This window comes from Arvicola amphibius, chromosome 5 (assembly GCF_903992535.2).
Source record: "Arvicola amphibius chromosome 5, mArvAmp1.2, whole genome shotgun sequence".
Taxonomy (NCBI): domain Eukaryota; kingdom Metazoa; phylum Chordata; class Mammalia; order Rodentia; family Cricetidae; genus Arvicola; species Arvicola amphibius.
In genome coordinates, this window is record NC_052051.1 from 50,565,923 (window position 1) to 50,581,051 (window position 15,129).

The 15,129-nt window shown below is 42.3% G+C and overlaps 1 protein-coding gene across 3 annotated transcripts in view; it reads right to left on the bottom strand.

Annotated features, from left to right (window-relative positions):
• Slc12a1 (solute carrier family 12 member 1) overlaps positions 1-15,129 on the bottom strand; it is an 80,990-nt gene that overhangs the window by 37,863 nt on the left and 27,998 nt on the right. For all 3 annotated transcript variants that reach the window (XM_038330116.1, XM_038330115.1, XM_038330117.1), the window contains exons 10-14: positions 8,103-8,254; positions 6,833-6,940; positions 6,396-6,519; positions 4,818-4,919; positions 2,562-2,717 (exon numbers count right to left, since the gene is read on the bottom strand). In XM_038330116.1, coding sequence (XP_038186044.1) covers positions 2,562-2,717; positions 4,818-4,919; positions 6,396-6,519; positions 6,833-6,940; positions 8,103-8,254 — 642 coding nt within the window. The remainder of the gene's footprint in view (positions 1-2,561; positions 2,718-4,817; positions 4,920-6,395; positions 6,520-6,832; positions 6,941-8,102; positions 8,255-15,129) is intronic.

Here is a 15,129-nt window from a genome sequence, read left to right on the forward strand (position 1 = left end):
CTTCATTTGAAGGAAACAAAAGAGGGATTTCTGTGTGGAGGGGTGGTGAGCACTCATCTTTCTCTTCTGAGAGGCAGAGCTGATCAGCTTGCGAAGTTTTGCTTGTGGGGGTCATGAGGAGAGTTTTAGGCTCTTTAGTGAGTGTCTCAGTCTGGCCTGCCAGAAACTAACCTTTCAAAGAGGGAGCTCAGCGCTCTCCCTGCTTCAAAAGCAGTGAGTTTAAATATTAAATGAACTTGGTAAGTCTCATGATGGGAGTCTCAGAGGTGAACTGACAGATCTCCCCGGATGGCAGTTCTCCCAAGGCTTGTTGTGGAGCGTGGGCACAAGTGAATATTTTATCTGAGGATCGAGCAGAGTAATACGAAGTGTTGACTGTGTGTGTGTGTGCGCGCGCGTGCGTGCATATGCGCACATGCATGCTTGCATGGCACAGCATATGTGTTGGTGGTCAGAGGGCGAGTTTTAGGAGTGGGTTTTTCTCCTTCCTCTGTAGGCTTGAAAGATTGCATTCAGGTGTTCAGGCTTAGGCGGCAAACACTTCACCTGCTGAGCTAAATTGCTGCCCGATACTCACCCCTTTAAGGCAAAAACCCTCTACTAGTCAATTTGATATTCATATATAAAAGAAGGAACTTCAGACCATACCGTATACCAAAATTAACTACAGTAGATAATAGACTGTAATCAATGATCAAAGTAGCAAAAATTCTAAATGTCTGTAGCCTTAGGTTAAGGGAAGATATCTCAGGTCTCTCTCTCTCTCTCTCTCTCTCTCTCTCTCTCTCTCTCTCTCTGTGTGTGTGTGTGTGTGTGTCTCTCTCTCTCACACACACACACATATACACATGCGCGCGCTTGCACACATTACAAAAGATAAAATATAAAAATAAAGATCAATTACTCTTGATAAAAAATAAGAATGTGCATTGATAAAAATGAATTATCAGGTAAATGAAGCAAGAAGCCGTGGGCCTGGAGAAAATAGTTAAAAGGCACATACTACAAGAGGAGCCAGACTACACAAGGAAGCCTCACAATTGAGGTAGAAAGCAGTAAAGAAAAGAAGACAAAGGATTTAAGTAGCTGCTTAGTAAGATGCACAAATGGCATTTACGATTTTCAGTGCCATTAGTCACTAGAAAAACACAAATTGAGTGACAGAGGCTAGGACTATGCCTCTGTTACAGGGACTTTAAAAAACCAACTGACAATACTACCTGCTGACAAGGATGTGGAGTGACCAGGACACCTTTTTAAACTGCTGTTTGGAGTGGAAACTAATACTGTTATTGTGGCAGACAATCTGGCAGTGAAGTTATGTACACTATGTATAAGCAGTCTTGGTCCTAAGCATTTACTCAACAAAAATAAAAACACTGATCCACTTAAATTATATGTATATATTACACATATAAATGGCACACATGATACTAATATATAAAATTGTATATAACATATATATTCCAAATTGAAAATGACCCAGATGTCTATGAACTGTCAGTCAGCAGCAGAGACTTGTGGTACATATATCCATAGAACACCACTCATCAACATCAAAGGATAAATTGCTTATACATGCTTCAGTATGGACAAATCTAAAAGTTCATGCTAACCCAAAGACATCCATAAGGACTATATACCATGATTCTATTTATATGGTATTCTGGAAAAGACCAAGTCATAGGTTCAGGAGTTAGAAAAGTGGTTGCTAGGAGCTAAGTTCTGGAGAAAGAGCCTGAACACACAGGTGTCTAAGGGGACTCCTAGGGAAATCCTACACTTTTATTGTGATGGTGACAATGGCTTATAAGTTTGTCAAAACTTATGGCTGTATATTAAAAGGGAGTGGAACTTTACCAGATGTAAATTGTACCCATCACTAATATTGTATGTATCCACAATTTACCCCCGTTCTTCTCCCTGGAGGCTCGTTCTCTGGATCTGGCATAACCCACCTCCAAGTGGCTTGATATTGTTTCAGAACTTAATCCATTCATTTCAACAAATATTTATTAAATTCATGTAGAGTAGTTGGCTCTGTGAGTACAAACTGTGAGCTAAGAAAGCTTTTTGAACAACTCCAAGGTTGCTCCCGCCTCGTCATTTCCCCAGCAGTCAGTTTACCCCGCTCTTGGCTGTGAGTCTGAGAACTCCTTCAGGACAGAAGCCCTATCTCATTAAGACATTAGAAGAAGAAGATGGAAGGGAAGGCTTGTGAGGCTTGGAGTCACACGACTGTGATCTAAATGTAAGCTCTATCACGTTCTGACTTTTATTTTGGCAAGTGATCAACCCTTTGGAATTTCTTCACAACTATAAAGTGAGCCTCAGACCATCAGGTGCAGAGCGTCACTGTGTAGATCAAATGAGCGTACATATATAAATTACTTGTATAGTGCTCCATGCTGCTAATGACCATTGTCTTTAGATTACACAGCATTGTGATGGACTGCCTTGCACACACTACATGTAAGCATGTGTAAGCTACATGATAAACATTCAGTGGTTGGACAGAGAAGGCCATGGAAGGCCATCCTAGGTGGCCTTTATTCTCTTACCTGGCTTCTTATAAGTCACATAGATATAGAGGGATAACTCAATGACATAGGTGATGACAGCTGCCCACCAGTTGATGACGAACATGACTGCACAGCACAAAATTGCTCCAAATAGAGATACCCACATGTTGTAAATCCCATATGCTGGCCTCCATCCTGGAAGGAAAAACAGAATAGGAAAATTTTTGCTGCTGTCCACTCTCTATTGTAGGGTGCAGATAACATGTCTTCCTCTGGCATAAAAAAAAAAGTAGTTTTTAGGTTCGTCTCCTAAATCAACTGTTTTTCTATGTTCTTTGATCCTTGGTCTACAAAGAGGTCTTTTTTTTATACTAAAGACAATGCTGTAAGATTTGGGAAATAGAAAACATTTGGAAAGTAGATGGGCATCAACCAGACCCCTCTGTTCTTCCTGTGTATCCTGACTGTCCTCCAAAATGACCAGACCTCAAGCATCTGAAATCAACACCATCAGGAATGGGAAGAAAGGAAGTAGGTTGGAAAATATGATTTTTTGCAACAGGTAGGGTGGAAGAATCTCCTGTCTACTCAAGAACCAGTTACAAGAGTGGTCCCTTTGCTCCATTTGTAGAGCAATGGAGACAGCCTGCTTTATTATCATCCTAAGAGGACAGTGTTTGATCCTTCAAGAGCAATAATCTTACAGAAGAGAAGAAATGTTTCTATTAGAAATGTTTCTTAAGCCCAACACATTGATATATATATATATATATATATATATATATATATATATATATATATATAGTATTTGGTATTTTGAGACAGGGTTTCTCTGTAGCTTTGGAACCTGTCCTGGAACTAGTTCTTGTAGACCAGGCTGGACTCGAACTCACAGAGATCCGCCTGCCTCTGCCTCCCGAGTGCTGGGATTAAAGGTGTGCGCCATCACCGCCTGGCATAGCATTATATTTCATAAAGTATCTGCCACAGTTACAATACACACGGGCTCCTATGCTTCATTAGTTTTCTGAAGTGAAAGAGACTTTGGTCAGGATGGGAAAACCTGAGCTGGAGGATGCATTTGGTCAATGGATGAATACAACTTTAAATCTGGACTTGGGGAAAGACAATTGATGGCTCTCTAGAGGAGCAATTTCCTCAATGACCACAAGATGGAAATAGCACTCCAAGAACACCATTAGACAAACCCAACTTTTTCTTAGTTTTGCTTCATTTTGAGAGGCCAGTGGAGGTCAGGAGGATGGGGAGGAAGTGGGGTGGATTTGAGGAGTCATATTTGGGGGTTGTGTATCTACTTGTGCCTTCTTGGATTTTTTTTCTTATTTTTCTTCACCCTTTTATTTTTTCCTATTATTCCTTTCTACTCTTCTGATAATTATTGTAACTGTTTTTTTTAAATGCAAAACATGGCATTTATAGATTCATGCTAAGAGACAAACCACACTAAAACTCAAACTCTTAGGTTACTTTCTGTAACCCAGTAGCCCTGCATGGATAGAGGCTCTCCAGCCTCCCTTTCTGTAACCCAGTAGCCTGAGTGGATACAGGCTCCCCGGCCTCCTTTGCAAACCTTGCTGCCGATAAGGCCAAGGATAGTGGCAAACTCTAAAAGAGTATTTATTTAGTGTCTTGGACAGAAGTCCTCATGATAAAAAATGTTCTGAGAGTCATATGACCACCAGATGACTTTCTGGAAGCAACAGAAGCAATTTTATTGGCAGTGGAAGTAGAGAAGAGATGAAGGGTGATGAACAAGAGGAAGGCTCGGGTGTGGAATTCGAAACCATTCAAGAGCACAGCCCGGTTGTGCGCTGATGCCCCTGGGGTGGGCACGGCACTAGATCTGCATTGTCTCTACTCAGCAGGTAATTACGGGAACTGTTCATCCTTCTCTTCTGCACCATGGGCAGGAAACAAATTGATAGTGAGGAAGTCTCAAATATATACATTTATTCCACTTCTGTGGTCACTTTTACCCTGGAAATAAATAGTGGTGTTTTTCCACTGCTGAAATAAATGTGGTTTCTCTTGCAATGAATAATTTATTGCCACAGGAGAAAATTGACTTTACGGTTGGTCAAAAAGGCCATTGCTCATATGATTCTTTTTCTATTTCGGAAGTCATCCCCCAACTCACCAAAATAAAGTGGATTATGCTGCCTACTAAGATATAAGGGAACATAAAAACACAGATTGAACACTTTTCAGACTTATTTCATTTTATTGAGACAAACTAACTGTTTGCTTAGGCTTATGGTTTTCATTTTGGCTTACCTGGTGATTTGGCGTATGAGGCATGGAAGCAGGAGAAATTAATAAGTGCATACGAGGCCAGGAAGAAGTTGGAGATGATGGGCGCGATGACGTTCAGCTCGGCTGCAAGAGAAGCAGAACAGTGTGTGTCCCTCTGAGCAGTGTGTGTGTGTGTGTGTGTGTGTGTGTGTGTGTGTGTGTCGGGGTGGACAGCTCTTAAGGCCTGGGAGCTCAACCTTTTCTGGAAATCGGAAACAGCTAAAATCTGTCAAAGTTTAAGGAGTTAGTGATTTTTCTTTGAGGCTATGTACATACGTTCAGCCAAGGTTTCCATGGGGTGAGACTCAAGACAACCTGCTAATCGGAAAATAGACAACCCGGATCTCTGTCTATACCAGGACTAAGCTCATAATGACCTCTTTGGTGTGCCCAAACTTGCTATATAAACAGTCAAGAGGCTCTGAGGATGGAAATTCATGTGGTCTTAACGGAGATAATTTAATATGTACATATGTTAAATCAGTTTTAAAGGAGGTAATTTAACGTATACATTTTTTAAAAAGTTGGTTGTGCGATCATTTAAATCCAGAAGGGCTCTGGTAAGATGGAAAGGGTATGCTGCCATTCTGACCCCTTGAGTTAGGTCCCAGGGACCCACATGGAAGAAGAGACCCAGCTCCCACAAGAGCTGACCTACTTGAAAGCTCAGGAGTGTGCACATGCGCATACATACACACATGTAATAAGACATTTAAATGCAGCATAGGGCAATAATTGGAAGTCTTAAACATTACATTACTGGTCTATCTCTCTATATAAACTATTTTTTAAATTTAATTTCTTAAAAATCTAACAAATTTAATAGGAGTTATATGTAGCCCCCTTCAACTTCATAGACATCATTTAAGGACATAAAAATTGTAGTTGTTCCCAGGGCTTCACACACAAGGAACTCTTAGCTTTAGCCTTAAGGGAGAACAAGGGTCGTGAAACTGTCAAAGAAGCCTTCTCAAGACAACGTCGTTCCTTCTAGTTGGCCTGGGAAAGAAAACCCAAATTACAGTCCAGGTAAGGGGTTCTCAAAGCAACTCCATCTAGGAGCGATTTGAGGGGCATGTGAAACGCAGATTCCAAATCCTCAGCGATTCCAACTCAGCAGCCCTGGGGTTGGGTCTGCAAAATCTGGGCTTTCAGAGACACCCCAGTGACTCCGAGTGCATGGTCAAGGTGCTACATTTGAAGAAACTCTGGTACAGACGATTCAGCTGGCCAGCTTGGAGCTATCAGGCTAGTGCATAGAGCAGGGTTGGAAGGGAGCGGGGTCTCGTGGTTAGGACGTGTTGAATTGGAGGAAGGGCTCAGTTGCACTTGGCTAGATGGGCTCCTAGCAGTCACAGAACATACATAAGCCCTAGAGTCCGTGCCCCCACCACCCAGCGAGCCCTCCTCAAATGCCCTCTTCACGTAATGATTTCTCATTTCCTTCTCAGACAAACAGTGTCTTAATACAAGCCAGCTAATTTCTCCAGCCAACAGCAAAAGCCTGAGTCCTAAGAAGACTTTTCGGCTTTCTATAGTGTATATTTTTTCTATACACACCGATGAGAATGAATGCCATGGCGATCACAAACGTGAGGAGGTATCCTCTCAGGGGCTCGTTGTTTTTCCCATAGCCCTTTGCGAAGAACTGCAGTCCTTTGAAGATGTTGTCCTTGCACAGGGCCTAATGGGGAAAAAAAGAGAAGACATTTGTCATTTCTATCTATGCACAGCCATTTCCTCTAGGTGATTCAGAAAAGAAGATTTGGGAAAGATTAAGCGATGCGCAATGCGAGGCGCAAGTTAACACTGCGGCCCATCATTCTTTATAGTATCGGAATCGATCTCGACTATGTGGCAGACACAGCACTTGAGCCAGATGCAAACATTAACGGTTGCAGAAAATGATGGAAAGTGATTGCTGGCGGGAACCGCTATTCCAGCTAGTTTTGCGTGCAGTGGAGACAGCGCGCGCCCCCACCCTGTGGCTGTATTACCTGGAAGACTTTGGGCGCACTGACGAGGGAGGCCAGAGCCGAGGAGAGTGTTGCGGAAAAGATCCCCGCGGTGATGAGGGGACCGAACCCTGACACCATGCTCATGACCTTGAGAAGAGAGAGAGGGGGCTTCGGATAAGGCAGCTCGCCCAGCAGACAGTTTCAAAGTTAATTGTTCTCCAAGACAGTTTTTCCTTCTCCGCTTCCTGTGAGTCTCACCCTTAGAAACCAATGCTTCTCCCCACCCCCTTGAATTTGTAATACTTCTCTTTCTAAGGTGGAATGACCTCTTCTTTTATCTACCACACACTAGATACCCACCATAAAACATTTAGAAAACCCCGGAAAAGCTAAGGAAGGGAATGCTTTCAAGGACGTTCACAGCACCTCCCCAAGTTCACAGCACCTCCCCTGTGCTCTCTGTAGCTCAGGTGGGAGGAAGCTCTATCCACAGCAGGTGGTGGTGAACCCCCGTGAGGACTGAGGACGGCTTGCCTGCCTTAGCTCTTTCTAATGCATCGGTTTTCCTTCTACCAAAGAGTTTCTAAACCTTTGCTTTTCCTGTGCTCTTTAAATCTAACTGTATTGTTTGACATAATCGAGATACTCGTGATGTCCCCAGAACAGCAATGAGAACGAGATCAGGACCAATATGATCCCTGGGAACAGGTTTTACATGCTTATGAGGAACCTATCAGCATGAGTCACACTCTGGAATAACAATTTCGGCTGAGATGTCTCTGCACTGGTTGTTAGGAATAGATGGACGCAGACGTCACAAACCGTTTGCTTCTTCCTCTCTTTACGCACCATGTAGGATGACTATTAGTATGTTTCAAGTTCTGTACTTTCCCCTGCCGCTCGACCCTCATTTTTGCCCTAGTTTCTCATTCACAATATTTCCTTGCCATGTCTCTTGGCCTTGTGGGCTACCTTAGGCTTCTCTAATCTAACGCCTGTACACAAAATGCATCCCGAGTGCCAGCTAGTCTCTGTTTCCCAGCACAGTATCTCACAGAGTTGACTGAGAGCTAGGGAACAACATGGTGCTCCCTCCTAATGACACAACTCACACCGGTATTGTCTCCTTACCACAGTGCCTGGAAAACAGAGGTTGCTACCACATCACACCTGCATGGTTCCTTTCTCTCCCACACTTAATTCAAATAAATCAATATGTAATCAATTGACGATCCAGAAGCCTTTTCTATACATGATATTCAGAAAATGCAGACAATAGCAATAAACTCCCCCCCCCCTCAGTTCATACCTGGAAATTGTTCATCAGCCCGTACTGACAAGGTTCATGCTGACATCTTGAGAAGTCGTAGCCCAGTTGGCAGGCTGCGGACCCGTTGCAGTTCATCCCAGAAACGATGGTGTCATTTATGCTTCCAGTGGCATCTCTGACCACACATGCCGCTGAGGAAACAGTGTCTGTCTGTCATTTCTTTTCTTCCTAGCTCCTTTTCAGTGCTAGGGACAGCACCAAGGGCCTTGAGCTTGTGACGCAAACACTAACCCTGAGCTACATCCCTGAGCCACGTCCTCTCCCCATTCTGGCTTCGTTCTAAACCATGCTTGGCTGGCACTGAGTCTGAACGTATATTTCCAGAGCCTGTGCCGACTGTCAATTCTTCTTGAGACATGGTCATTGGAGCTCCCAGCCTCTGAGTCCTGCGAACACCCTGACTTTTACAAGCTGCCGATCACGCTGTCATGGGTGGTCCTCACCCCTGAGGCTATCTTATAGGAGTCCTGGGTGCTGAGATACTGTCTTATTTTCTGATCTCCTAAAATGTGTGGTGCTTTGGCCTAACATGCACACAGCTCATACCTTGTTCAGTTCTTACTGACCACATGATTTTTTTTAAAGATTTCTTTATTACGTATACAACATTCTGCTTCGATGTATGCCTGCACGCCAGAGGAGGGCGCCAGATCTCAGTACAGATGGTTGTGAGCCACCATGTGGTTGCTGGGAATTGAATTCGGGACCTCTGGAAGAGCAGTCAGTGCTCTTAACCTCTGAGCCATCTCTCCAGCCCCCACATGATTTTTAATAAGTCTCATTACCCAAGAGGAGACCGAGGCAAGGTACTAAGGAATCTAATAACCAAGAGAATGAGGCCTCGTTTTCAACTAATTCTTTGCATACATTTTTAGAAAACAGAGCAATAACCCTACTGTAGATGTAATTTTAAAAGCTTTTTTTTGAGATTATAATGTAATTACATCATTTCTCCCCTTCTCTGTCCTTCCTCCAAACCCTTTCACATATCCACCTATCTTGTTCTTTCAAATTCATGGCCTCTTTTTTGTTTAATTGGTGTGTGTGTGTGTGTGTGTGCTTCTAAACACATGAATAGTGTACTTCGTCTGTATGCTGTTTGCCTGTATGTTTCCAGAGCTGGCCATTTAGCCTTCGATCATGAATTGCTATGCTTTTCCCTGGGGAAGACTGTTTCTTTTGGTCTCAGCATTCCTTACTTCCCTATAGTTCTTGGTGTAAGGCTGAGATATCATGGGCTTTCCCACCCCCCCATCCATGCTAGCATGTCTATTGGTGTCCTCCTTGTTCAGGTCACATATATGTCATTTTAATTGCTTTAATAATAAAGATAGCACCTCCTAGTAAGACATTTGCATAGTTTCTGCCTATGTGAGCCCTGGTGAAGACAGAATAAAAAATATTAGACTTCATCCCAAACAGAAATATAGACAAGGCTTTGGAAATCCATGAAGGAAAGAAAGGAAGAAAAAAATGTTGAACAGGGATGTACCACTCCACCAGGCTAGCAGAACCTCACCTGTGCAGTTCCCTGGCTGGGTCATGGAATTCAGAAGCCACTTTCAAAAGATAAGCTAGGTGAGGGTCAGGCAGTTCCACCCCCAGCACAAGTCAAAGTCCTCATGAGCTTAAATCCAGTTGTAATATTTGGAGAGGCAGTGATCTCTCCAGCTGATGAGGCAACATTGGTGAGAGGGATCCTGTTTAGTCAATGGGATTCAGGGCAGTGGGGGCTGGGAGGCATCTTGGGGATCTTCCCTTGGGTCTTTTACAACACTTCAGTGAAGAATGGTCCAGGGTGGTGGTTGTGGAAAGTGGAGCACTGGACATGGATGTGCTGAAAGGTACAGGCGGCCAGGGAGAGATCTCTTCAAGTCTGGCATGTGGTGCCTCTGAGCCTGAAGCTTACAGGTAGATGAAATTCTGGAGATAACTGTGGCCCACTGCTCTACAGCCCAAGAACTCAGAAATTCTAGGAGGTGCGACCTCCAGCAGGTGATTAACACTTGGTAGACCAAGTCAGGCCCTCCACGTGTACCCATCTTGGTGCTGTGGTAGCTCCCACATTCCCACAGCCTTCTGCTAGAACGGGCACATCAGGTCTACGACCTGGGAGTCTCACGAAAGTGAGAGAACCTGTCCAGCTTACAAAGGGACACAGAGAGGCCCGCAGAGGCCCCTGGCACCCTACGGAGGAGACCAGCCGCAGTGCAGTGAGCTCTGGCAGGCACCGTGCGTTTGTCCAGGACAGACCAGGCAATGGCATAAACCAGGGGAGAGATGGGAGCCCACGTTCAGCTGACTCCCCTCCCACACTGCTTGTAACTAGAGCTTCAACTCTGAAGACCCAACAGGAGCCATTCTGACGTCATTCTCCACCTATTCTTTCTGTCCCACATATTTAGCAGGCTCTTCACTGTATTATATCTTTTAAACTTTTTAATATCTGTACTCATTTTTCCTCATTCATTAATCTTATTTTATACATTTTTAAAATCCTCACTTTGAGGCATTTTTTTTCTTCTTTGTTTCTTTTCTGGCCCTTCTCTCTCCCTTTCCCTACCCCCGACACCTCTCTACATTAGTATTTTGAATTTGTTTCATTGGTTTCTTTCTTTTTAAAACAGGTTTATGTTTTTGATCACGTGTCTGTGTATGTCTGTGTGGGGCTATGTGCATATGAGTATAGGTGCTCACAGTGGCTACAGACATCGGATCTCCTGGAGCTGGAGTTACAGGTTGTTCCGAGTTGCCCAGCGTGGGTGCTGGAAACAGAACTTGGGTCCTCTGAAAGAGTAGCATGTGCTCTTAACACCTACCTAGAGTCTCTCCTGGCCAGACTTTTTTTAAACATCTTAATACGCTATTTTTTTAAAAAAAAATTTTATCCTCCTTGTTGTATTTATTCAAATTGAACTTTTTTCATAATCGGGAAATATTTTTTTTTTAAATTTATTTATTATGTATACAATATTCTGTCTGTGTGTATGCCTGAAGGCCAGAAGAGGGCGCCAGACCTCTTTACAGATGGTTGTGAGCCACCATGTGGTTGCTGGGAATTGAACTCAGGACCTTTGGAAGAGCAGGCAATGCTCTTAACCACTGAGCCATCTCTCCAGTCCCCGAAATATTTTTTCCTTTAAATTTTTTCTATTTTTCTTTCTGCTCTGTTTTCCACTCCCTTCTTTTCCTCTTAGCTATCTCATTTCACATCTCCTATTTTTTTCATCTTTCTCCTCCTCTTCCTGTATCTCATTTATTTCTCACTTTATAGCACATTCTGAAATAATATCATTCTCGGCCCAGGGTCACTGGTGATGTATTAGTGGCTGTAACTGATCTGTGTCTCGTGTGCTTTGATGTTATTGTGGGAACAGAGTTTTGTTCCCTCCTTGTCTGGTAGTGGGGACTAAGACTGAAAGAGTAAGTAATCAAATAAGAAGGTCCTCCCCCTCAAAAAAAATCCAGATATCTAAACCAAGAGATGCACTAACCACAACAAACATAAGAAACTTCAAAAAGTCAGCAGCATGACTCTTACAAGAGATCGTAACTCCACGAATGCTAAACCCAAAGATATGGAGATATGCAAAATGCAACGTGACGATTTCAGTTTTCTTGTAAAAATGATTAATATCCTAAAAGAAGATACAAACAAGCAGATGAATTTGATCAGGCCATAGAGAGGAACATCAGCAAATAAGAAAAAAAAAAGTCAGCAGAATGAAGGAGGTCAACAATACAGGCAAAAATAGTCAACAACACAGAAAACTCAGCAAGGAAACAAAGATTTTTGAAAAGCAAAACAAAAAAGCCCAGAAGCATTTGAAAATGAAAAACTCACTGAATCAAATAAAAAGCACAGCAGGACCGGTCACCAAGAAACCTGACAAGCAGAAGGAAGAATGTCAGAGATGGAGGATGGGGTCAATGGAGCATGGAGTCCCGATATCAGCACAGGAAATGACAGTGGCAAACAAGCATCTACGCACTCCGAGACTCTAAAAGCTCAGAATCCACAACAGAGAAGAAAGAATCTACTGAATTATACCAGAAATTCTCCAAATTAGGGAAAGACACCAATATCCAAGCACTGGAAGTATTTAGAATTCAAAACAGACACGATGAGAGAAGAAGCTTTGTGATGTTAAAATGTCAAAAATATGGAGAAGAGAAAACCATCTTAAAAGCTGTAAGGGGAAAATGGCAACTCATCTACAAAGGCAGAAACAGTAGGATAGCACCAGGCATCCCACAGGTCACCCTCAAAGCCAAGGACACTTGGAATGAGATATACAAGTCCCCAAAGCAAATAACTGTCAGCCACGATGGCTATATCCAGCAAAATTACCTTTTAGAATTGATGGAGAAATAAGGGGCCCTAAGGCAGGTAAGTACTATGGCAATGATATGTGCCAAGCCCACACTGCAGAAGATGCTTAAAGGGATATCATATATATTAAAAAAAAGGAAGGGGTAATGCTGCAATTATAGATTAAAATCAAAAATAAAGCCGGGCGGTGGTGGCGCACACCTTTAATCCCAGCACTTGGGAGGCAGAGGCAGGCGGATCTCTGAGTTCGAGGCCAGCCTGGTCTACAAGAGCTAGTTCCAGGACAGGCTCTAGAAACTACAGTGAAACCCTGTCTCGAAAAACCAAAAAAAAAAAAAATCAAAAATAAAAACAAAGGACAACATACGTTGGTGGGGATATGGGGAAAGATGAACTCTTAGCTATTATTGATGGGAATGTAAACTTGTGTAGCTCCTTTGGAAACCAGTATGGATATTCCCTAAGAAACTGAATATAGATTTAATGTAAGACCCAGATATACTCTTGACTTTATAAACAAAAAGTTCTAAGTAGACATATCTCAGAGATATGTCTACATCTATACTTATCAATGCACTGTCCACAATAGTCAGGACATGGACGTAGCTTAAAGGTCTGTCAACATATCCACGGATGGAGAACATACGTGATGTCTACACAATGAAATTTTACTGCCAGAAAGACAAGTGAAATTATGACAGTGGCAGGAAAACGTGAAAATCGTGACGTTAAGTGAAACAAACCAGCCTCAGAGAGACAAATACTGCCTGTTTTCTTTCAGATATAGAACCTAGGTTTAAAATTATGCATACATGGGAGTGTATATGTGTTTGTAGGTCATATAACTAGAATGGAGATGATGAGGGATGAAGCGATCTGAGGGGAAAGTGAGAAATGGGGAGGGTAATGGGACACAGGAAATAGGAAAGCAGAAGCAGGAAGTGGCATGGGGAAGAAAGAAGTGAGAGGAGGGTGTGGGAAAGAGCGGTGGAGAAGGGAAAACTCAGGACCAAGAGTACCGACAAATACTTCTGGGGATGCTGTAAAGGCACACATCCCTCTGTATGTTAACTGAACAAAATAAGTAAACCATAAGGCAATACTTTGGGATAAATATTATTATTGACTAATTATCCATTAATATTAACAATGAGACTATCTTACTTCTGTTTCATTATTTTCACACATTTGAATACTTCCATTTTTTATTATAAACTTTGTATGATTAACATCTTTGTGCATGAACACAAATTTTAAAATATTTAACTAAATTTAATTTAAAAATTAACACTAAATTTTAAAATATTTCTTCAGGGTAGAGTCTCCAAAACAGAATTGTGAGCATTTAAAAATACTTTGTTTTTAGGTGTACTTATTTGGATTTTCATGTGTATGTATGCTTTGTCTGTATGTGTTTATGGGCACTACATATGTGTCTGGTCTCTGCAGAGGTCAGAAGAGGGCATTGGAGGTCCTGGAACCGGAGCTACTCATGATTGTGAGTTACCATGTGCGTGCTGGAAACTGAACTTGGGTCCTTCTCAAGAGCAACAAGTACTCTCAAGAAGAATAAGATTTATGCTATTCATCAGAAAAATGGATGAACAGAAAGCATCGTGATAATCAAAATCAGCCAGACTCAGAAAGATAAATATTTCAGGTCTATTTCAGAATAAGCATTCTCATATGTAGAATTTATATTTAAATCTAAATCTCTATGTGTGCATATGTCTACATACATCCCTACACATATACATATACACATACATATATATGATGTGGAAATAGGACAGGGACTAAGTAGGGAGAGAGAGAGACTATTAAAGGGAGGGAAAGGAGGTCTAAGAAAGTGTTATGGGGGGCAAGGATGAGAAAATAATGTGTTGGGGAATATTTGATGACACTGTGAACTCTGAGGGTGCGTGGGCAACTCATTGACAGAAAATAATCATAGAGCCTTAGAGGGCATCAGGGAGAGACACAGGAAATAGCAGGGAAGGGTTTGGATTGGCACAGCTTTGTCCAGTTTGGTGAAGTGGAAGCCAATTCTTCCATGGACACCAGCAAGGAGAGAGGATTAACTAGTTGCTACCCAACCTCTCTGACCTACAGGTTTTCACTCCAACCTTTGAATCCTGAGTCTTACTCATAATTAGAATGATAGAGATTGAGTTAAAGCTACCTTTAGTGCCAGCAACAGGACCAGTGCCTGTGGGAACAGACTTCTTGCTAGGCTGAGACCTGAGTGGTCAGCCTGCCGCTAGATGAGCAGGCCGGTACCTGGGGAGCTGCAATTGCTGGCTGGAGATTAAGATGCTGCCATTGTTAAGTTAAAGTTAAAACAATGATGTATATGAATAAGATGTCAAGGAAATGAAACAAAGAAAAAATATGGAGTATATGTTTTGATTTTTTTACTTTTCTTATAAGTTTTTATGACTATAATCTCTGCCACTGTATATTTGATAGTTTTTGAAGTATATGGATATAAACTATACATAAGGATTTAAAAATGCATGAAAATAGGATCTTTGTAAACCAAGGGCCAACTAATAAAGCTGTTCACTTGGTTTTCCCACTCCACCCTGGGTGGTCTCTTACTCATTACTACTACCTTGAAGACAACAGCTCCCAAGGTGGCTCATTGGTCTGAGGGTATGATTCTTGCTTATG